The sequence below is a fragment of the Anastrepha obliqua genome, chromosome 5 (genome assembly GCF_027943255.1).
Source record: "Anastrepha obliqua isolate idAnaObli1 chromosome 5, idAnaObli1_1.0, whole genome shotgun sequence".
Classification (NCBI taxonomy): Eukaryota; Metazoa; Arthropoda; class Insecta; order Diptera; family Tephritidae; genus Anastrepha; species Anastrepha obliqua.
This window is the reverse complement of record NC_072896.1, coordinates 5,055,896-5,079,057: the sequence shown is the minus strand read 5'-3', so window position 1 is coordinate 5,079,057 and position 23,162 is coordinate 5,055,896. Positions and strand designations below refer to the sequence as shown.

The 23,162-nt window shown below is 38.2% G+C and overlaps 2 protein-coding genes across 3 annotated transcripts in view; one reads left to right on the top strand and one right to left on the bottom strand.

Moving 5' to 3' along the window:
• Positions 1 to 23,162, bottom strand: part of LOC129247962 (centrosomal protein of 104 kDa) — a 35,530-nt gene that overhangs the window by 3,348 nt on the left and 9,020 nt on the right. Inside the window, exons 2-5 of one of the 2 annotated variants that reach the window (XM_054887346.1) lie at positions 6,772 to 6,939; positions 5,526 to 6,702; positions 2,595 to 2,733; positions 1,236 to 2,503 (exon numbers count right to left, since the gene is read on the bottom strand). In XM_054887346.1, the coding sequence (XP_054743321.1) occupies positions 1,236 to 2,503; positions 2,595 to 2,733; positions 5,526 to 6,702; positions 6,772 to 6,939 (2,752 nt within the window). The remainder of the gene's footprint in view (positions 1 to 1,235; positions 2,504 to 2,594; positions 2,734 to 5,525; positions 6,703 to 6,771; positions 6,940 to 23,162) is intronic. The other variant, XM_054887347.1, reaches the window with a different exon arrangement.
• LOC129247963 (uncharacterized) lies at positions 10,793 to 18,418 on the top strand. The gene is made up of 3 exons (XM_054887348.1): positions 10,793 to 11,159; positions 17,743 to 17,935; positions 18,037 to 18,418. Exons 1-3 carry the CDS (start codon positions 10,950 to 10,952, stop codon positions 18,351 to 18,353), a joined length of 720 nt encoding a protein of 239 aa, XP_054743323.1. The 5' UTR covers positions 10,793 to 10,949; the 3' UTR covers positions 18,354 to 18,418.

Sequence of the window (23,162 nt, the reverse complement as noted above, 5' to 3'; positions counted from 1 at the left end):
CGAAAAATTGTGTTCAGCGACGAAGCTCATTTTTGGATCAATGGGTACGTAAATAAGCAGAATTGTCGATTTTGGAGTGAAGACCAGCCAGAAGAATTGCAAGAGCTACCAATGTATCCAGAAAAGGTCACAGTTTGGTGCGGTTTATGGGCTTGAGGTGTCAGCAAGACGGTGCCACATGCCACACACAACGCGTAACAATGGACTTGTTGAGAGGCGAGTTCGGTAAACATTTTATTTCACGTACGGGACCTGTCAAGTGGCCACCCAGATCGTGCGATATAACGCCTTTCGATTATTTTTTGTGGGGCTATGTTAAAGCTCATGTCTATTCAGACAAGCCTGCTTCAATTAACGCATTGGAACACAACATTAAAGCATTTATATGTGAGATACCGGCCGAAACATTGGAAAGAGTATGCCAAAATTGGACTAAGCGGATGGACCATTTGAAGCTCAGTGACGGTCAACATTTGCATGAAATAATCTTCGGACATTAAATTATATGGACTGTACTATCGATTTAAATAAAAATTTCATGCATTTTTCCGAATTTTACGTGTGTTTTTTTGAAAAGCTTTCCTATAGCTCTTAAAAAAACAAAAAACTTTATTAGGGGGACACCCTTTAAAATATGTGCACATATAAGAAGATACCAAATGAAAAATTCAAATTAAAATTAAAACAGGGAATAACTTTAATTTTTTAGGTTGTGTCATAAATTACTACATTGATCCCTTTATAAAATGATTCCCGACATTCTCGAAATTAGCGGGCTAAATCTACAGATTATCCTACAAATATAATAGAATATTCGTAACCTAATTTACTTCACACGTGCTTCCAAATTTTTTTCCTTTTAGTTAGTCCTATTTTGAGTATTTGGTGGAGGGTGGCAACTTTTTCAATGCAAGTGAAACTCTACTTTCCTCTTAAACTAATTTTTCAGGGTTAAACTCAGCTGGCGAATCCCATGTGACGTGGCAGCTAATGTTCCCCTCAGAATTTTCTTTTTCACCATAGTTACTGACCAAATCTTGTAAATCTATTATACTTGGATCAAAACGACTTACATGCCAAAAGTCTTCAGAACGGTTTAGTTACTATTGCATTCAATTATTCGAAAGATTTTAGTCTAACAATCGAATTACGTATGACCTCAATTCGGTCCAATGGTATCATAAGCCAATCACATACAATACATTGCTTCACATTATTATTATTTTCCTACTTACATCAAATCTGGCGGTTCTTCCAGCGATTCCGAGTTCGAGTTAGAATTTGAGCCTTTTCTAGAGTTACTTGCAGATATCATTGAACGCTTCAGTTGCTCATTGTATTGCTGCTTGCCATTGCAACTAGCAAATGTGCCTACCAGACCGCTACCAACACCTGCACCACTAGCACCATTTCCATTGCCTCCACCACTGGCACTGCCACCACTTGCATAACCATTTGTGCCGCCAAGCGCATGACCACTTTTACTCTTTAGTATACGCGTCTCAGAACGGCGCATGGGGCTTGATTGCGGATCTGGGGATTTTGTGCTGTACATATAACTGTAAGGACTGCTGCGGCTATCGCTGCCACTGCCAGTCCCACCACCGCTACCAGTAGCCTGCTGTAAGTGCTCCAAATCATTACGGCCACGATGTGAAGGCGGCGATGTAGGCTCATTGTTGTTGTGTCCTGAATATTTATTTGCTTCCAACATTTCTTTTTTACGCTCCAAATCCAGCTTATCGAATTCGGTGAACAATTGGCGGTAAAGCAGATTACGCCTTGTTATATCATCATCGGGTGGCAACTGCTTCCGCACCAAACGCGGATTCACTTTATACACCAACAATAAGATACGTTCGGCCACCTTGCGCACCGGCTCAGCCGGATGATGTATGCCCGAGCAGCCACACTCGGAAAGTGCACGACACGTAAGGCCACTATGCTTGTCCGTGCTGATGCCTTGGCTGAGTACCAATTGCTCCAGCATTTGCATGCGACTGAGCGCCAGCCGTGGATGAGTGCCGGAACTGACACTGCGCGAGAGTGCTGGCGCTACCAGATGCTGTTCAATCACTTCGGGGCAAGCCGCTATACTAAGTATAGTGTGCTGGGCGAGTGTATGGATGCGCGCCGATGGATCGCCAGATTTAGCCAGAAGTTCGGGTAGTAAACGATCTACACAACGCGCCACTTCACTCTGCGATACACGTCCAGGCACATATTCGAGAAAGAGAACGCGAACAGTTTCGGTGGCTTGGCTAAAGACCGAGTAGACAGCATCGCGCACAGCACGATGGAGCAGCAACGCAGCGCTACGCGCCACCTTATTGGGTCCCGCCGTACTCTCACTGCCCGAATTGCAGTTGGAGTGGGAATTAGCATTGGTGTTCGGGTTCGTGTTCGTTTTTGATTGGTCAGGATTCATGCCTTTTAGAAAATTGCGTAAGCTAATCAAACCATCTTCGCGATCTTGGAATTGCCGTGAATAGAATTGCTCAACCTGTAAAGGGAGAAATAAAACAGGTGGGAACAAAAAATAGTATCATATTATAGAGTTTATTAATTCTTTTTTTTTATTGTAGTTGCCTTACCATATCATTGCCGAATACGAGGATCGGTAGTGCAGCCTGACGACGTTCGCGATCGTTTAAACGCGAACGCCCACGGTTAGGATCGGCCTCCAGTAGAGCTGTACCTTGACATTCCCTTAAAAATTCATTAGTATTTGAACTGCAGTACGAGAATGTAATGCAAATACATATGGTGGGTACATTCATATGTATGTAAGTGCGAGCACGTTGGCAACAACAACGATATAGGATTTATTTTCACATAGAAAATATATTTGATATAAAAGAAAGAAAGAAGAAAGAACAGAAATCAACTAAAAGTACACCGAAATGTTTATGAGGCCGCTAGAGCAAAATGCATAGCTTACACTTTTAATATAGATATTTATATATAATAGGTGGCGCAAAATTAATCACCCTATCGGAAGATTAATAATTTTTGCAAATGGCGTCTTACATCGATCATATTTGATCAGCTACAGTACACAAACAGGCAAGCGATTGGGCGCTTAAAGTCAGAATAAAAATTTCAATCACTCAAAATCATTTTTTTTTTGTATTTAATAAAAAAAAGTCATTCAAAAACAAAATTGGTTGATTAATTTTGCGCCACCTTGTACTAGTATACACACACTCAATTCTATGATTTTAAGACCCTGCAGTAGAAGAGTCTTTCTGGGGACTAGAGCATTGCACAAGCCCACTTTCGTATGACCTCAGTACGCGTCTAATTTACAACAGATACTTTCAATGGCTTATTTTAAGTGAAGGCTTAGTAGAACTACTACGGGAGTAGTCACTTTTCGCGTAGTATGAAAACAGTTGTTGTCCCAATCTTCACTGCAGGGTGTGTACATACAAACATACTTCAATTTCTCTAAAATGGTAAAATGATGAGTCTAATGAGTTTTAATCAACCAAGCAACATGCACAAAATATTCTACATGCTACAAATTATGTGATGATATTTAAACATTTCCTGTCACAAAATATTTACAATTATACGCCGGCACCTAAGGTCTTCATGGAAAATTAATTTTTCGCACCATGGCGATATATATTAACAAAAAAATTATCATTAGATGAAAATGCCATTTCACCTTACTTAGGCGTACATATTTAGTAAAACCATTATTCGCGGTTTTTGATTTTTTGAGTTATGGCGGTCTTCCAGCAAACGAGCGATATATGAAAAGTCTTGAAAAAAATGCCAAAGCGTTTCCTAAAACAGCACAAGGGTCCAGATTTTTGGAGCTCAGTTCAAATGAAAAATTTCTCAGAAGAAAAATCAAGGCAAGAAAAGGAAAGAGGTAAAGGATGCTAAAGAATTTTGTGAAAAGTGGTTTTCGAAAAGCTCGAAAAGTATCAAATAATTATTACCATAAAAACGTTGATGGCAAGGGCATCAGAAAAGATAAAAAAAAAATTAATAAAATTTAAAATAGTAGATATTTATATAGATTCGGCCGCCTTAGTCGAATGGATTGATGTGTGACTACCATTCAGAATTCAGAAAGAACTTAGGTTCAAATCTCGATGAAACGCCAACATGAAGAAAAGTTTTTTTCAAATAGCGGTCGCCCCTCGGCAGGCAATAGCAAACCTCCGAGTGTATTTCTGCCCTCATAAAAAATATCTGCCGTTCGGAGTCGGCTTGAAACTGTAGGTCCCTCCATTTGAGCAACAACATCAAGACGCACGCCACAAATAGGGGGAGGGGCTCAGCCAAACTCCCAAAAACGGTGTACGCGCCATTATATGTACATTAGGGCGGGTCGATTTAAAAATCGCTCATTACTCTGTGAAAATCGTACTCTAGGGGTCAAAATAAGAAACTTTGCCGAATGAACCATACCTCTAAAACGAATTCTGATGTCCCCCAATTTGGGTCGAACGAAAAATCCCACTTTAAACCATTTAGAGTGCTCCAATCGAGTCCAAATGTATGACCGACCCCCACTAACTTTGGACGGCCGATCCATCCATGCCAGTGGCACACCACCTGGAACTCCCCTGGGGGGTTCCCCATACAATCATTTCAAAAAATCACCATTTCGACCCAAATGGGGGGACATCAGAATTCGTTTTAGAGGTATGGTTCCTTCGTCAAAGTTTCTTATTTTGATCCCTAGAATATGATTTTCACAGAGCAATGGGCGATTTTTTTGCCTCCCCACAAATCGACCTGACCTAATGTACATATATGTATACAGATATATAATGAAATTTTTGAAAGAAACTTCGTTTCATTTTTGTAATCGAAGTGCCAGATTTTTTGATATTTGTGGTCGATATTTTTTCAAACGCAGTCCTTATGCAGGAAAAATTTATCTAAGGGGTGTTTTTAATTTACATTAATTCTTGTGACAGCCGAGTTGGCAGATGCTAGTTTTTTGAGGTTAGTTTGGCTTGGCAATTCATCATGAATGGACTAGCGCTCGAACAATGTTACGTCGATAAGCCCCCAGTCATAGAGATCACATGCGCGATATCACGAAACTAAGTCAGTTTCATGGATTTTGAAAATATTTTTTTGAGTTTAGGCTCATCCGCCTTAGAAAGCACCCTTTATGTTATTATGTGCAACTCTTAGTAAAGTCCTTACTCACATCAGTTATGAAACAGTGAAGTGTTTAAGGCGGTGGTAAAGCGTAAGGCTAATTTTAAGGTTACAACAACAGACAATGAAGGTAAGTCCGTTTTCTACTTTCATTTCCTTTCAAACAAAAATCTGATGTAAGTTTCAGCAGTTCAAAACCATTAAAAATACAACCATACGTTTAGCTAATGATCTTTTAACCTTTGCGGTGAAGGGAAGCTTTCTAGCATTTTCTTCTATGCACATTTTACAAAACTCCTATATTAATTTTATAGAACATGGAATTTTATCATACTATATTAAAATTAAACTATGACACGAGTGTACAATTACGACAACACCGTTAAACTTACTGCCTCAACGTCGGTATAGCGCGCTCTTCATAGTCTTCATAGGAATTACGTGGCGCACTCTTGTTCCTACGACGCAGGGAACCTTGCCGACTGGACATAGGCGAACTGTGCCGACTGGGGCTTCGACCTTTGCCCAACTTGGGCGAAACCGGTATGTCGTCATGTGATTTGCGCAGGGTCGTATTTGATTGTAGTGGCATGTTATCGTTTGTATTGCTTTGTGCTGTCCCAGATATTGTTGAAATGGCCGCTCCACCACCCGAACTGCAACCATCGGTTGAGGAACGATCGTCTTGTGTACTCTTCGGACTCATTGTGCTCGTTTGGTAGTGCGCTTCTGCCAGCGCTTGTGCGACATCCTGTAGACTTGGCGCTGGTGGTAATATCGGTTTGCTGGCATACACTTCGCACGCCATATCATTAGAGGCGTTCAAACCATTCGCTTCCAGCAACTCCTTCACCAACAAATGCTTCAACACTAGCGCCTTGTACATTTCAATTTGTTCTTTGCGCAACTTTGCAGTGGTGAAATCCTCTTGTTGCACTGCTTGACGCTTAGCTAGCGCGTAACGGCCCAAACGTTCGCCGGCGGCGCGTAACGCTGTCATACACAACTTTAGCTTGCGCGCATATTCAAAGCGTTCAGCGCCAACCGCTTGCAATTTCTTTTCCTCCATTTCGCGTATGATCTCCGCTATGGATTCCTCGACATACATAGAAAAGAGTAGATCATCGCAAATAGATACTAAGGCTGGTTCAGCGATGCCGACAGCAGCGCCAGCTGAACCAGCTATCTCAGCGTTGCTCAACTCATTGTTCGTTGCTGCTGAGCCATTGCCGGTAGCGGGCAACTGCGCCTGTAGTAGATCCGCTTGTGGGACACCATCCAACGTTACAGTAACAACATTTTTATCTAACTCCTCACCCAAGACATTGACCGCAATCAAAGCAATTTGCCCATCAGGATTGTAGTCGTTGCAGTGTGCGGTGCTGAGGCGCAGCTTTAGATGTGTGCCGCGTCGCGGGTTCACTGAAACGCTCTGCAGTTCACGCGATTTGTAGTTGGTGGCCGCGTTGTCGGAGAGCGCAACAAAACCTAGGAAGTCGAAGCATTGCGAGGATGGAGTGCTCGGTATACCTTTTGGTGAGTAGTGCAACCATAGTTCGACTTTCTCGGCTATAGCAAAAAAGTCAGAAAGAAAATTGAGTATTTTTTCTCACAAATTTTAAGTGAACATTTACTTACGTATGAGGAACTGATGTGCTAATATTTGTATTCGACATATTTTAGCTGGTTTATGAAATCTCAGTACGATATCGTGAGGTGTGATAGAGCTGTGGGGAGCGCTACGCCACCCGTGCACTGTCGGACCGTGGGTGTTGAGTTCGCTGGCAGGAAAGGCCGGATCTTCATCTGCAGGGAACAAAGAAGAAATTGCAGTGTAAAATCTATATTCTCCTTGCCCTATCCGATAATTGACTAATCCAAATCCATTAAGAAAGTATAATAGAGAAGAAAGTATAATAGAACTCATACAATTTTAATCAGCTGTTTTAGTAATAAAAATTCTTATTACATACTTTCATACATACATACGTAAAATATTGTATTCAAAATAATTTCAAGCTTATTTCAGTACCATCGTAAAGAGAAAATCATACTCTTAAAAAGTCTTTATTTCAATAAAATATTTGCGTGCTACGCTACCTGTTTTTGACTTCTAAGTGCTGTCAAATTAATTATGTACCGTCAATTTCGGTTGTTGGGCTCATTTCCATAATTGAATACACAAAACCACACACCAACACATAAACATAAACATTGTAATTTGAAGAGCGCAAAAACAGTTCTCTCATTGTATGAGAAGAGAGTCCACGTTTAGTTGTTACTTCTTGCCGGCATTTGAGTGGCTCCAACGTTGGGGATCACACAAACTAAACTCACACAAAACAACTAAAACAAATGTGTTGAGCTGGCAGCATAACAAGAACAAACAAAAACTAACATTAATGGGCGTGTGTTTGTGCACTTTTATGTATAATTTTTTACGAGTCAATTAAGTACAAATAGGGATGCCACCAACGATTAATTGTATCTGTCCAAAATAAATAGCGAACTGGCACTTAAACGTTGCAACACTGAATTCTAATAAGTTTATATATTTTGTGTTTACAAGCAAGCAATAGCTCATATCTAATTGCATGGTGTATAAACCGAGTATCACCTCAAATATTTTGTTTGACCATGAGCCTGACTTTTTCCGCAAATTTGATAATACAATAAATAAATATATGTTAAGCTGAACTTGTTGATTGTAGTCACGATTGTGCCATTCCCTCGACTGCGGTTTTCTACGATACAATTATCACAAAAAATATCTAATAGGACAAGCTTTAGCGCGAGATAGAGAGGCGTAAAGGTTGTGATGCTACTCTTAAAAGTTTTTATATCAACTCGTACTTTAATTTTTTTTTCTTTTTAACTTTTTATAGTTCAGCTTAGTTTATTTTTTATCTCAGATTAAATTTCCCAAATTTATCTTCCGCTCAACAGAAGAATTTTTTTTACAAAAACAAAGTAAAGTCAAGTACAACACTCAGACGTAATTAAGTCCATTGTACTGCACTCGAGTTTCCTTTAAATCTACCCAACCTCCGAAGAAATCTGAGTAGACCTTGTGATGCCAAGGAGCCAAGATGGTCACATACAGGGTTTGATTGAATAGTAATGAGCCTTATTTTTTTTAAGCAGTTTTATTAAACCTTATGCTTATTCAACTAATATTCTTCCAAAAAGGACCCTTGAGCGTCAATACACCGCTGGTAGCAGTCCTTCCACTGCAGGAAACATTTTTTAAATGCATCCGCCGGAATCGCGTTCAATTCGGCTGTCAGAGTTTTTTGGATCGCCTCGATGGAGTCGAAACGCCTCCCCTTCAGCTTTTTTTTCAGGCGCAGGAACAAGAAGAAATCCGGAGGGGACAGGTCTGGGCTGTAGGGAGGGTGGGGAAGCACCGGAACCCCCATCTTGGCCAATGCAGAAGTGCAGAGGAAGGCGATTTGTGCCGGCGCATTGTCGTGATGAAAGGTCCAATTGTTGACGAGGTCGGGCCAAACTCGGGCGATGCGGTTTTTCAGCCGAAGGAGCACTTCTTTGTAAAATGCCGTGTTTACAGTGCTTCCTGGAGCTACAAACTCCTTGTGGACGATTGTGGACTTTTTGCGATCGCAGTCCGTCTTCGACGTCCTCCCGGCCTTCCTTGAACGACTTGTGCCACCGTTTTACTTGGGCACTGGACAGAGATTGGTCCCCGTAAGCCTCCTTGAATAGCCCAATGGTTTTGACACTCGTTTTGTTTAGCTTTACGCAAAATTTGATCAAGTAACGTTGCTCCAACGATCGCTGCATTTTCGCCACTGCAAAATCTTAACACACTTTTAAAACAGCTTTTACGCGCGGAGCGATGTTGACTGCACCGCTGTTGCCAGCGAACTGGGACCGATTTCTAGTGGAAGGGGAAGGTCCGACGATAATTTTCCCTCACCAGCCGATTCGGTTGATCGCTTGGCAGACGCTCCTCGCGGGAAGGCTCATAACTTTTCAATCAAACCCTGTATCAGTGACAAAGACCTCAAGTCTGTTTCGAGCGAAGGCCGGGCAGACGCATAGAAAGTAGTTCGCCGTCTTATCCTGCTCTCCATATGCTGAGCAGAGTGTAGTGTCTAAGATGCCTACCTTTTCAATGTGCTTCGCCCATAGAAAGTGGCCTGTCATCATTCCAACCAGCTGCCAACGAACCCTTCTGCTTAATGACAGGAGAATCTGCGATAGTCAGTCGGACATGACAGCAAATTACTCTAATTTGATTCGCTGGGTCCACACCAAACTTAAGTGTATCTTATTATGTATGCACTAGCTTGTGTTAGATCTTCTAATAAACTTATCGCAGAGCTGCATACTTGGAGATAACACAAAACTGCATAGCGGTCAAAAATAATAATAGTAAGCCAGCAATAATAATTATAATATGTAAACCCTCCCCCCACCTTACCGACATGAAGAGTGCGGTCAGCTATGGGTAATTTTTGTTTTGGCAATGGACCAAAAAAGGCACGATGAAATTAAAGTGTCAAACATTTAGGCGAACCTCAATAGATTTCGATATACATATACCTATATGTAGCTCATTGAATTAAAACTAGTCTATTTTCATATTATGGCCGCCGTAGCCGAATGGGCTGGTGCGTGGCTAGCGGTCGCCCCTCGGCAGGCAATGGCAAACCTCCGAGAGTATTTCAGCCATGAAAAAGCCCCTCATAAAAATATCTGCAATGGCAAACCTCCGAGAGTATTTCTGCCATGAAAACCCTCCTCATAAAAAATATCTACTATTCGGAGTCGGCTTGAAACCGTAGGCCCCTCCATTTGTGGAACAACATCAAGACGCACCCAATAAATAGGAGGGGGAGCTCGGTCAAACACTCAAAAAGGGTACACGCGCCAAGTATATATATATTTTTTCATAACATTTTATATATGTATACACCAGCAGACAAAAAAGTCGTTGAAAAAGCTATTCAAAATTAAAAAAAAATTACAAGAATTTGACATTTTTAAAATTTGTCTTATGTTTTACCTTTTTTGGTCCGGAATGCCTTAAAATATATTAATATTTTATATATCATTGTAAGACTAAATTGCTCTTCTTTGAATAACAAATACAACTTTTTCAACAAGTAAATGTGTGGATAAAAATTACGAGTGAGTAAATATATGCTTCAACCTATGAAAAATTGTTTTTTCAGCCCTAAATCCAGTTTTTAAGGGTCAATTCGAAATTTCGAATATAAGGTTTTTTTCTACTGGACTAAGCCTACAACACGTACAAACCTGGAAGGAATTTTTTTTTGTTTTATTTTTTTTCAATTTGTCACACATTACATTATTATTATTAAAATATAATTATCACATATATTATTTTTTAAAGTAATTTGAAGTATAAAAAGCACTGTTCAGATTTGGCAAACAAATCACTAGTTGGGGATCAAACTAGCCTAAAATTTTCCAACAGGGTGCTTACTCACATATGTTTGCGCGTATAGTTTTTCACAGTCCCCAATGCTCTTGCTCTCTTGCTAATGCCACAAACCCCTCTCTTTATACACCAAAACAGCTGGGAAGCAAACAAATACATATATAATATTTAGAACTGGATATACTTATTAATGCCTCACAGCAAACTCTTTAGTTACGCTCTAAGCGTGCATCGATTTTAGACGTATGGAACGTTAATCAGTAGATACGTGTAATAATAAATTCATTGGAACCAAAACGCAAGCACTTTAATAAAATTCGTAATTTTAGTAGAAAGTGTGCAAAGAAAATCTTAATTTGTTGTATTAACAAATAGTTGCAAGTCGAAAATGACAATTCCTAGTGATAAAGTGACAAGTGCGGGTGCGGGTGCGCCGACGTCTGGAAGAGCGCCCTTCTCCATCTGGCTACAGATACAAAGTCTTCTGAATAGTATCAACCACATATTGATTGGACTCATTGCCCTCTATTTCACAGCATTGGGACGTAGTCTGAATTTCCAGAATACAGCTATGCATGCCTTCCTAACGATAATTGGGGTACGTTCGAGTCAATTGGAACTCGTATTGTTTGCCGCATTGCACAAATGCAAATACAAGAGTCATAAATACATGCATACAAACATATATACACACCATCATGGAAGACATACATATGTATTACAAAATATTTTAAAGCATAAGAGCTTACGCTAACCTTTGACCTCAAATCATTTGATAACAATGCGAGTCTTAACGTCTTTCTTTCAAGTACAGATATTTATTCATGTTTATTAGCCTGACGTGTAGCATTCATACGCATTTGGGTTGGCGCGCTGGCATGAGTACAGACATACATACATACATACATACAGGTGTATATATGTTATCTTATAAAAAATGAAATGACTAATAAATTTGCAAAGTTTACAAAATGCGACGACAGGTATCTATATACAAATACCCCTGACAGGTACTATACTGTCGTACATGCAGTCATATGTGTATATTGTCGAAATTGCTCGTCGCCGAGTTATACTTATCAATGCCGTCTGCGTCTTATTTTGCTTCATTTCCGGGGTGTAAAGTAGATCTTGGTCTGTGATTTTTGTACTGCAGTAGTTGCTTTTGCAGACCTTGCGAGATATGAGTATAATGGTGCTCACACTCACCAACATAAACATACGCCCTTAGCAGCTGACATGATGAAACTAATGAGAGCCCCATGTAAAGCAATTCTCACCACCGTTCCGTTTCGTAGTATCGTAGATCGTTGTTTCATCGTGTCAGCTGATACGAGCATGATCTATATAGAGGTTTTTTTATCAAATGTTATTTTGGCAGAGAATTAAATCGCTTGACGTTTGAGCAACGTTGCAAAATATTGTATTAAAAAGAATAATTTTTTCTGACGAATCATATTTTCATCTCGGCGACTATGTTCGCGAGCAAAAGTGGCACATCTGGGGATCGGGAAACCCGTACGGGATTGGCGAGAAGCCAATGCATCCTCAAGGAGTGACAATTTGTAGCAGATTTTGAAGCTGCGGCCTCATTGACCTATTTTCTTTGAAAATGCTGCTGGAAACGCCATTTTGCTGAAAGGTGAGCGATACAGAGGCATGATAAGTAATTTTTTGTGGCCGAAAATTGAAACCAGAAACCATCGCAAAGGTCTTCGAAAACTTGCGCTACTGCAAAACCAGTCGAGGCTGTCACATTAGGGAAATAGTATTCCATAAATAATGGGAAGAGTTGCTCTTTCGAATAAGCCAATAATTTAACGAAAGAAGTTAATTTTTGTCATTTTTTTCTTTTATTTTTTTCTTTTATCATTTTTAAAAAGTAACCAATATATGGATCAACCTGTAAACATAAATTAATTCCAGAAAATTTGTTTCTACACATGAAAAGTATATTTTTTAATTTCGCAACTTTTTCGCACAAATTAGGCATTGAAATTATGCCAACAGAGATGGAAAATATATGTATGTATGTATGTAAATATGTATGTACATATATTAAAAAAATTTGTAATTTAATTAAACTTGAATGAAATGTTGATTTTCAAAATGAAATCAATCAAAGCGCGAAATAGAACATTGGACTGGGTCATAAATCTTACAGGTATAAAGTCTCTCAAATGCTGTAATGGTACTCTTAATACAGCTGATGTAAAATGGGTTCAAGAATGATAGAAACAAGATTGCGCCCATCAGAGAGTGCGTGACGTCACGTGTCCCAAGTTGTGCAGTGTTGCCAACCATTTGCTCTTCACAATAAATTTAGTGCATTTTGGGTATAATGCGAAAATTCGTAAATTCGGTGTTTGTTTCTTTTTGTTTTTAATTTAAAGCTACCGAAACTGTAAGTTAAAAAAAAACTGTATTATTAAACAAAAGAATATGAAAAAAGGGCACTCTGCGAAAATTTTGGTGCTCATGCAAATCTGTTGATTCGTATAAAATTTGAAAGTGCAAATTTAATCAACTCTTCTTAACATTGAAACCCCTTTTACACATTTTAAACAGCGTTTAAATTTACTGAATGCGAATTAAAACCATAGAGGTGTAGTCGTTTCGTCCGGCCCTCAATCCTTAGTGGGACATAGCGCATTAAGAGGTGTATTCACAGTAAAAATAAGCAACAAAATACTAGAAAATACTGAAAAAACCATAACGACAATTTTACAAAATGAGCACCTTATTTTGCAAATAAGTCGTTCCCTTAATAAAAGAGTTTCTTTTAACAAAAAAGCTCATAAATTAAATTGTACATATCCATAACATATTTATTAAAAAAAAACGCACATTTTAAACACAATTTGTCGCGCATACAAAGTTCTTTAAGTAGTTCAATAGAAATTTGGTATTTTATTTTCTTCAAATGGGAATTTGAGTGCGTTTTTATATCCAAAGCTAGGCAACACTGCAGTAGCGAGAGAGAGACTCGACTGCTGAAAGCAGAAGAACGCCAACAACAACTGCAATCGCGGGCAGTGCGATCAGATGTTAAGAAAAGGAAAGCTAAATAAAACTGAGTAATTTATTGAACTAATTTGAAAAAAAAAATTTATATTTTACAAAATTAAATACATTACTTTTAATTAAAACAGGCAAGAAAAATGTCATGAAGAAAGAACTAAAACTCCGAGACTAAATAACAAAAAAAAATGCTAAATCAAGTTACGAAAATGGTAATCTGACCATACTGGTGCTAAAACGACGAAACTCATTGTCAAATTCGCTGAGAGCAAAGTAACGGTACCACGATAGGCGCCATCTCATTATTCTTTCCATCATGAAATGGGTTAACAACTGGTGCCTACACTCTTCTTATTCTTTTTATCAAAACTGGCAATATTACTAGTGATTAAGCTGGCACCCAGATGCCCAATGTCACTAAGTGGCCCGGTATCCAAGCCAGGAACAACTTTCGTTTGTTATCGGAAGCACCAACTTACACCACCTTTCTCTTTCCTTCTCTCCGTCTAAAATATCAATATTATTTACGCAAATTACGTACTATAATCCAGATCCCAGGCGAATTGAGTATCTAAGGTGGCGCCAATTAAAAATAGTTTCTTTATTTTTCACGATTTTGACAAGTCTGACGTCAGCTCTCTTCGCAATACAAAACAAACAAAATTAGGGGAAATTACATGTTTGTGAAAATTTAGTGAATGGCTTGGTAGTATTGTGATTTGTGAGATTTAAACTAAACAAACTAATGAAAATGAAGTGCCGTGTGTTAAATTGTAAAAGCACAAATTCATATAAAGCCTCCAAATGCAGTTTTTTGTGTTTTTATGCGGAAGACTCTGCGGCTAGAAAGTATTTGTGTGTGGGTATAATTTCATATGTTTGATTGTTTCCATTGCTTTCCCCTACTCTTCTTCTTCGCAAACAAGTAATTCCCCTTCCTTTTGTTTGTTTATTGATGGACTCTTACGACACGGCGAATTCGGAAGGCGCAATCTGTTTCTCTATCATTCTTGATCCAGATCCATAAGCAACTCATATCTCATTTGGCATTACTCGGGTGGAAACCTTTGTTTTATTTCCAATGAGCAAATAAGAACCATTCAATGCCATTTTGTGCTACCAAACAGGCAAGAAGTTAGTTGTACCAGCCGACTTATGTTTCGTTCAATGGTGAACTTGCAAACCAAAAACCTAATTTATCGAAGATGCATCCATACCATATTACTTGATACAAACTCAAGGATTTCTTGCTAATCAGACAGCAAATACATTCATAGTTATTATACAGATTTGCATATGTATATACGAGGGTTGCCTTTTATATAGTATTTTGCGTCCAATAATGAAAACACTGTGAAATATGAAGTAATGAAAATGTCTTTTTTTGCTTTTCAAAATGTATTCTCCTTGGAAGGCAAAGCACTTATGCATTCGCTTGAACATTGGTTCACAGCACTTTTGCCACTCAGAAGTGGATGCCTCCAAAAGGAGCTGTTTAAAGGCTTCAACAACTTCTTCAGGCGTTGATTTTTATTTTTAATGTTCGGTCACAAAAAGAAATCATTAGGTGCAAAGTCAGAGCTGTAAGGCGAATGACCCATTAATTCGATCTTTTAAGTGCTCAAAAACTCTCTTTTGTGAGCCGACACGTTAGAGCTCGCATTGTATTCGTCTTCAGCTGTTGGTTTTTTTCAGTTCTACGAAAACTTCTGGCAAACAAATGGTTGTATACCACCCATAATACAGTATTGTAAGTGTCTGCAGTACTTCAGTTGCAACATGAGCAGATTTTCCGAAAAAAGAAGCGACCATTTGCTTTGAGGTGCTTCTTCCGCGAACAACTTTTGTTGGATTAAGCTTGTCTTGGAATGCCCATACTACCGATGAGTTTCCGGCCCATATGCATAGATCCATAATGCGTCACCTGTTACGGCGTCATAGACGTGCTTTGAACCACCGCAACTGAATTTCTTCAAAATTTCTGAACACCAACCGACACGAGTCTTCAATTGCCAAATTATGCGGTACCCAACGAGAACAAATCTTCTTGATGGTTCATGCAATATTGAATGTATTTTAGTCCCACTAATCCCCAAAGATGCCTCTATCTCGCGATATGTCACACGACGAGCTTGCGTTATCAATTGGCGTACAGCATCGATTTTTCTGGCATAACAACCGTTTTTGTACGGCCTTCACGAAATCCGTTCAATGATCAACGTCGACGTTGGAACTGATTGTACCAGCGTTTCACAACGGTTATTCGTGGTGCTTCGAATTAAGTTGAACAATGCACTCCACATTGAAAATCGTAATAAATCATCACACGAAAAATTTTCAGGAGTTAATTTATGCTAAAAAATACCAAACTTCTCGATAAAAGTATCGAATTATAGCTCATCTCACGCAGTGTTGCAAAGCGTAAAATATAAAAGGTAACCCTCGCACCATATACAGGGTACGAGGAGTCACGGGAAGCATTTCTTGCACATCATTATTGTTGTCAATCTGCGTAGTCTTAATGGTATGAGAGGTACCACCCAAAGGTATCTCTCTACGTTTTATGATTCAGAAATGTGAACGATTTTCAGTAAAGATAAAAAATCCTTAGAAGCATTCGAGAAAACTAGATTGCGCAAGATTTTTGCTCTGCCCGAGTGGACGACGGGTTACGAAGAAACGTAATGATAGGCTTTTTCAGCTTTATTTTTGGATTTTACAGTCTGAGTCAGAAAAAAAAACCGCGATTATTCATGAAGTACTCAATAAGCCGTGTAGTCTTCATCGTTGTCGAGTATAGCCTGGCTTCTTCATCATGCTTTGAACCAGCTTTTCTGCGCAGCTTTTCGACAAACAGGACTAGATTTGGCGAATTTCACGCACGAGTTGCTTTAAATCATGGACTGGCCCTCCGGAAAAATGCGTTTGCAAGTTCCCCACACATTTTCAATGGGGTTGGCGTCTAGGGACTGGAAAGGCCAGTCCAATACTGTGACGCCATTTCCTTGTTTTGTTGTTTCTCAATGTATTTTCATGAGAGCAGTGGTTTTGATGATGTGGGACCGTAGGATATGTTCGCCTGCTTCAGTCAACGTTCGATGGTGTTGATACTCACAACTATTCCCTTTTTAGCAAGAACTGATCGTGCTTAGCGTAGTCGCAAAGAAGAGTCACGATTAAAAAGTTGGACGATCACTTTATCCTGCTTTTTTGTCGTCTCTCGCTTCAAGCCGCTCTCGGAAAAGTCAACAACATTTTTGTACACCTTATACCGCTGATTCCGCACCACAACAAACTCTTTTGATTTTTTAATTACTGTTGCAGCCGCGGCTAAGATAATTGCGGCCCTTTCCAATGCGTGCATAAAAATACCGCCTCAAAACGCTTCGCGTACTTCTAACTCATTTTTGTTTGGTTGCGTTTACGGGAAAGTTTCGAACGACACTAACCTGAGTTAGCACTGGCGTCGTAGCCCTTGAGTGGACTATTATGCAGCAAAAAGCAGAACGAAATATATCTTGAAGTTACAAGAAAAAACCGGTTCTTTTCTTCTGACACAGACTGTATTAGAGACAAAATAATTTTGCTTTTAAATATAAATACACACTTAAAACTTTTGTGATATGCCAATACCGAAGAGCCATGCAAGGTTTAAGAATTTTTCATGGTGAAGTTCATAGCATTTTTATCGATATGCGACAAAAATATCCTTTGATTTGGGAGTTATAGGAGGAAGCAAGTATGAAGTTCCAAACGACCTGTCTCTGCACAAGGTATAAATGGCGGAACTGCCAGTAAAGGGAAGCAGCTGGTGAAAAATTTTGATTTAACCCGAAAGCAATGAACAGTTGTAGAGCCGCACATTTGTCACATTAGCTCCTCAACTCTCATCTCTATGACTACCACTGGTGAATTTCACTTTTAGCTCTTCAATTAAATCACAAAAAAGTGTAGTACTGTAGAACACTGTTGAATAAGGAAGTGACTGACTTTTCTCATTTATAAAGCTTTGCATTAAACAAAAAAAAAAATAAACTCAAAGGCTAAAATGTATTATTTGTTTTATAACAAAAACATAGCATTGCGAATAACCACAAATTCAATAAACTCTTACACAAATAATTATTACTGTTATATATTTCCTACAAATAAATAATTAGTTCCACGTATTAATGGCGGAAGGGCTCATGTCACATTATCCAGTCAACTTCGTAACGAATCGCTTCTCGCATCGCAACAAATCAAAAATTCATGGCGTCCTTCAATTGGTGGGCGGCTCACTTGCACTACTCGGCACTCTCGGTAAAATCTCGCAAAAGGAAGTGCATTTCACCACACTGCACGGCAAAATTGGTAAGTCAAGGTTGCAATAAGTAACTCATCGGCTGTGTGTGTGTGTGTGCACACAAATGCACGTAATTCAAACAATTTTACAATTTCATTGCAATTTCCAGGTCTTGCCGCCGCATTTATGTGCTTTGCCAGTATAACCGGTGGCATAGTGAACTATTTTCAACCGAAATTCGTTCACAAATTTTATACCCCCGCTGAGGTTAAGTTTCGACATAATCTCTTTGGTATGGTCACATTTACGTTGGGTATGTTTGCGATTTTCCTCGGTTATCGCACGAAATTCACTTATAAACACATGGATCCTGAATTTATTGCTGCCCTAAGTTTAGCGACAGTTTTGGTTTATATCTTCACGATGATAGCACCGTTACGCTCAATTTTGGATAAATTCAAGTACAGAAAACAGAGTCGCAAATAAATTTCTGAGTGCAAACAGTGTAAGGTAGTTAATACAAATACATTTAAATGAATAAAAAAATATTTATAAAATGTTAGCTTCTTTTTGTTTAAAAATATTTTTTTTTAAATACATATGTATATATTTGTTTTAAATATATATTTTCTTATAAAAACTTTGGTTGTTTGGGATGTCTTGGGATTGAGAGCCGCTGAATGGAAAATCTGATTTTATTTATTCATTCACTAGCTAATACGTGGCATGCCTAGACATGTCTTAATAAATAAAGTAGAAAGAATTAATCAGAAAATTATTAAACTAAATTATTTTTATTAACACAGCGGATAAACAACATTTTCGGCCTTTCTTCCCTTCCTATTTGGGGCATAGATAAACAATTTATAGGGAGTGCCAAGTCTAGAGAATGCTATTAAGAGTTGGATATAGAAAAAAATTTTTTTTTTTAAGTTCATCTAACCTTATTTAACGATCGTTCTTGTGCTTTATTTTTTATCGTTAAGTATAATTGGAATCAACACATTTTCTCATTCCCGAAGAGTTTAAGACAAAATTAAGTTTATGCAAAATATTTTGGAGACTCGGCGGATCGAAGTGCGCCTAGTGCCAATAGTGTTGAATTATTTTGCGAAAATAGCATCACATTTCTACTTATAAGGAACCTATTTCTCTTGGGTCACTTAACATGCCATCAAGGACATAATTACCGGTACCGAGGCATGGGGCTTTCAATATGACATCGAAACGAATCAACAACCACCAACTGGATGTCGCTTCACAGGTGAGCTAATTTCTTCATTTTTTTTTCTTTATTCGGAATTCTTTCTGCCATGGCAAATAGTAGATAAGTGGCTAGTAAATGAGGCTGCATCGCAAAAGGCTGCAAAATGTTCCGTTGCATATGACGTTTGAAATTTCGGTATTCGCACTACAGTCCACGCAGCTTAATACGTTTTTAATAAAGCAGAATACGAAAATGTCTACACAAAATTAAAGAAAACGACTCATTGCAAGAACATTATTTATATACTATTTTGCCAAAAACTTCGCTAGCTGGTAGGGAAAAAATTGGCCAAATGCCAAGTAAGGCTGTCAAATAACACTCAAACGCCTTAAAGATAAGGCAAATTGCTGAATTTTTTGTGTAAATCCAACTTTTTTATATAAAACTCATATACATTACCATTACCATTCCCATTACACATACACCTTCACATAAACTATTCAAGCACACATGCATATGCATAGCTATGTGTGCAGTTGTACCTCTTGCTAAGCAGGCAGGAAGCGCCTGAATGTAGGCGTAGACAATGAACTCTTGTACAGCAGGGCTACACTTCCGCCTCGCGAGCCTTTGTGCGCATATTGAATTTAAATAAATGTATGTGGCATAAGTACTGCATTCATATGCAAGTATCAGATATATAATGCTCAACGGTGTGCAACTATATAAACAAAAAAAGGGAGAAATATGGCATGAAAATGGCAACGACATCTAACTTTGTGCGCCACAATTTGCCATAATGCTGTCTGTTGCATGATTTCAGCCGTAAACAAGCAGCATTAAAGTTAAAACACACACGCACTCAAGCATATAAATAGATTTCATAATGAAGCGCATCTCCAAATGCAGTATTAAAGCGCAGTTTTATTGCATATTTTGCGGCACTTTACGAATGAAATGCGCGTGTGTGTGCACACGAGTGGATGTTGTTGATATGAAAACTTGGCATTGATTGCCGCTGAAGGGAGTGAAGTGTTGGCAAAAGAGGGGAAACTATGAGATGAGATTGCAAAAAAGTGGATTTAAGTGCCAAACAAACTTTTTTATAATGCCGTTTCGTTTTTGTCAAGTACACATACGAGTATATGAGATAACTGTAAATTTATTTCGCTTTCAACTCACACCACAATTGAGGATATAAAAAAAGTGACCCGAAAAAGAAGATAGCCAAAGTTGTTTCTAAAAATTTAAGGAAATTATTTATTATATATGAATATGTCAATATGTCAATATAACAATATATGTATGTTTGAATGTATTTATATATAGAAGCAGGTGAATTAAAAAATCAAAATAAGGTAAATCTCAAGCTTCATAATACAAAGTATAAAAATCAATAGCTATAAATACAATTTATAAAATAAATGGTATAAAGCTTCTAAAGGGTTTTCCAATAGCAGGTGTTATTGGTGAATGGATTGCGCTATCGAAAGATAATAAACGATTTTGTATGGCCGAAATTGGATGGTATTGATCTGGACAACGTTTATATTCAACAAGATGGCGCTACGTTCCACACAAGCAACGAAACCATTGATCTTTTACGGGAAAAGTTTCCGGAACGTGTTATCTCTCGAAGAGGTGATCACAATTGGCCACCGAGATCTTGTGATTTAACACCTTGTGACTTTTTTCTTTGGGGCCACGTGAAAGAGAAGATCTACGCCAACTGCCCAGGGTCGATTCAAGAACTCAAAGATGGAATTTATTTATTTATTTATTTAAGTCTATGAATTACAATCCTTACAGACTATGATACAAAAGTTGCTTAGATTAAGCTACAAATATATTATATGTATTTAAAAACTATACTAGCTACTAACTAACTATAATATAGAATTCAAAAGATTTAAAAGTGCTGTTCTTGAAAGCGAGAAATCAAGAAGAACATCATTATGAACGGCATTTAATTCCCGTAAAGCACGAGTAATGGGAGCATTGCTGGCATACGTAGTTTTACAGTTACCCCCATAATAAGGGTAGAAGTTCCTAAGAGATCGCTGGGGAACATTAAATCGAATTCTTTCCAATAAGTAGGGACAATCAATTACTCCAGTAATAATATTATGAGTAAAAGACAGACACAGTATAGTCCTACGAATCTCTAAGGACTTGAGACTTATAAGCATGAGACGAGCAGAATATGATGGCATGGGATCAATAAAATTCAGGGACCGAAGGGCATATTTGAGAAATATTTTTTGCACACGTTCGATTCTATTAATAGCTTGCTGACTACAAGGTCTCCAAATAAAAGCAGCATATTCTAAGTGAGATCTAACAAAAGATGTATACAGTAACTTAATGGTATAGGGATCAGAGAACTTAGTGGCGTTCCGTCTGACGAAGCCCAGCATCGAAAAAGATTTAGAAGTAATATAATTTATATGGTTACTAAAAGAGAATTTGTTATCGAAGATGACGCCAAGGTCCTTAAACTCACTAACACACTGCAGGACACATGCCGAGATCCTGTACTTAGTGCACAAAATATTAGATGTTTTAGAGTAAGATATTTGGAAGCACTTAGATAAGTTCAGCGAAAGTCGTGAGTTCTGGCACCAGAAATAAAGCCTATTCATATCGGCTTGAAGTTTAATGGCATCCTCTTGCGTCTTGATCGCTGAGAAGATCTTAAGGTCATCAGCATAAAGTAAAAATTTAGCAAATGTGAAACAACTTTTGATGTCATTAATAAATAACACAAATAAAAGCGGTCCCAAGATACTTCCTTGCGGAACACCTGAGATGGCAGCAAAGGAAGTAGATGAAATACCATCGATTGTTACAACACAGCGTCTATTGCTCAAATAAGAGTTTATCCATTGCAGAAATGTAGAATGAAAGCCAAGACTAGCTAATTTTTTAACTAAGATTCTATGAGAAACTTTGTCGAAGGCTTTCGAAAAGTCGGTGTAAATACAGTCGACCTGGAAGCCAGCGGAGAAAGAATCAATGCAGTATTCACTAAAAACGGCCAGATTAGATACTGTAGATCTGTTAGCAATAAACCCATGCTGATTAGGGCAAATTAAAGATTTAACGGCAAAACTCAGCTTTGCATAGACCGCATGCTCAAAAATTTTGGAGATAGTCGACAGCTTAGAGATAGGTCTATAATTTCTAACGTCATTTTTATTGCCACTCTTAAAGAAGGGCGTAATGAAAGAGAGTTTCCATGCGTCAATGAAACACCCCGACGATAAAGATTTGTTGAAAATAATTTTCAGGGGATAGACGAAGGCCGGACAGTTTTTTATCAAAACTGCTGAAAGTCCATCAGCATCAGTTTGAGAGGATGATTTCAATTTAGTTAAAGCATTACTAATATCCTCAGAAGAGAGGCAAAGACCTCCAAAGTTCAGGGCATAATCTAAGTCAGAAGAAAAGTCGGATGGGCAATCAAGTTCGTCGTCAGCAAAATTAGATTTAAAAAATTCAGCAAACAAGTTTGCCGTTTCAGTTGGGGTTCGCGCTTGGCTATTATCGAAAAACATACCAGTGGGAACACTGGCACTACTCCTTCTAGATTTTATGTATTTCCAGAAGATTTTGGGATTCGCTTTAATGTTTAACTCTATATTGGTAATATAGCTGTTATAGAGAGATTTATTTAAATCGTTGAAATCCTTTAACGCTTGCTTATATTTAACGAAGTACAAATGATTCTTCGTAGATTTAAACTTCTTGAAGTAATTATTTTTAAGATTTTTAAGCTTTTTCAGAGACCTAGAATACCAGGGCAATTTATAGGGCTTTTTCTTTCTGAGCGGAATGTTATCTAAACAGAGTTTAGACAAAATGGACTTAAACGCAGAAAAACTACTAGATGTGTCGAGTTCAGCAAATAAATTATCCCAATTAATGTCAAGTAATAAGTCATTGAAATTGACAAAATCGCATAAAGAATAATTGAATGATTGCCTGACATCAGATGCAGTTGTAGCAAAAGTATAAAAGTCGATTTTGAGCACTAAGGGTAAATGATGCTTACCTTTTGGAGTTATGGAATTCAAACATTCATTGAT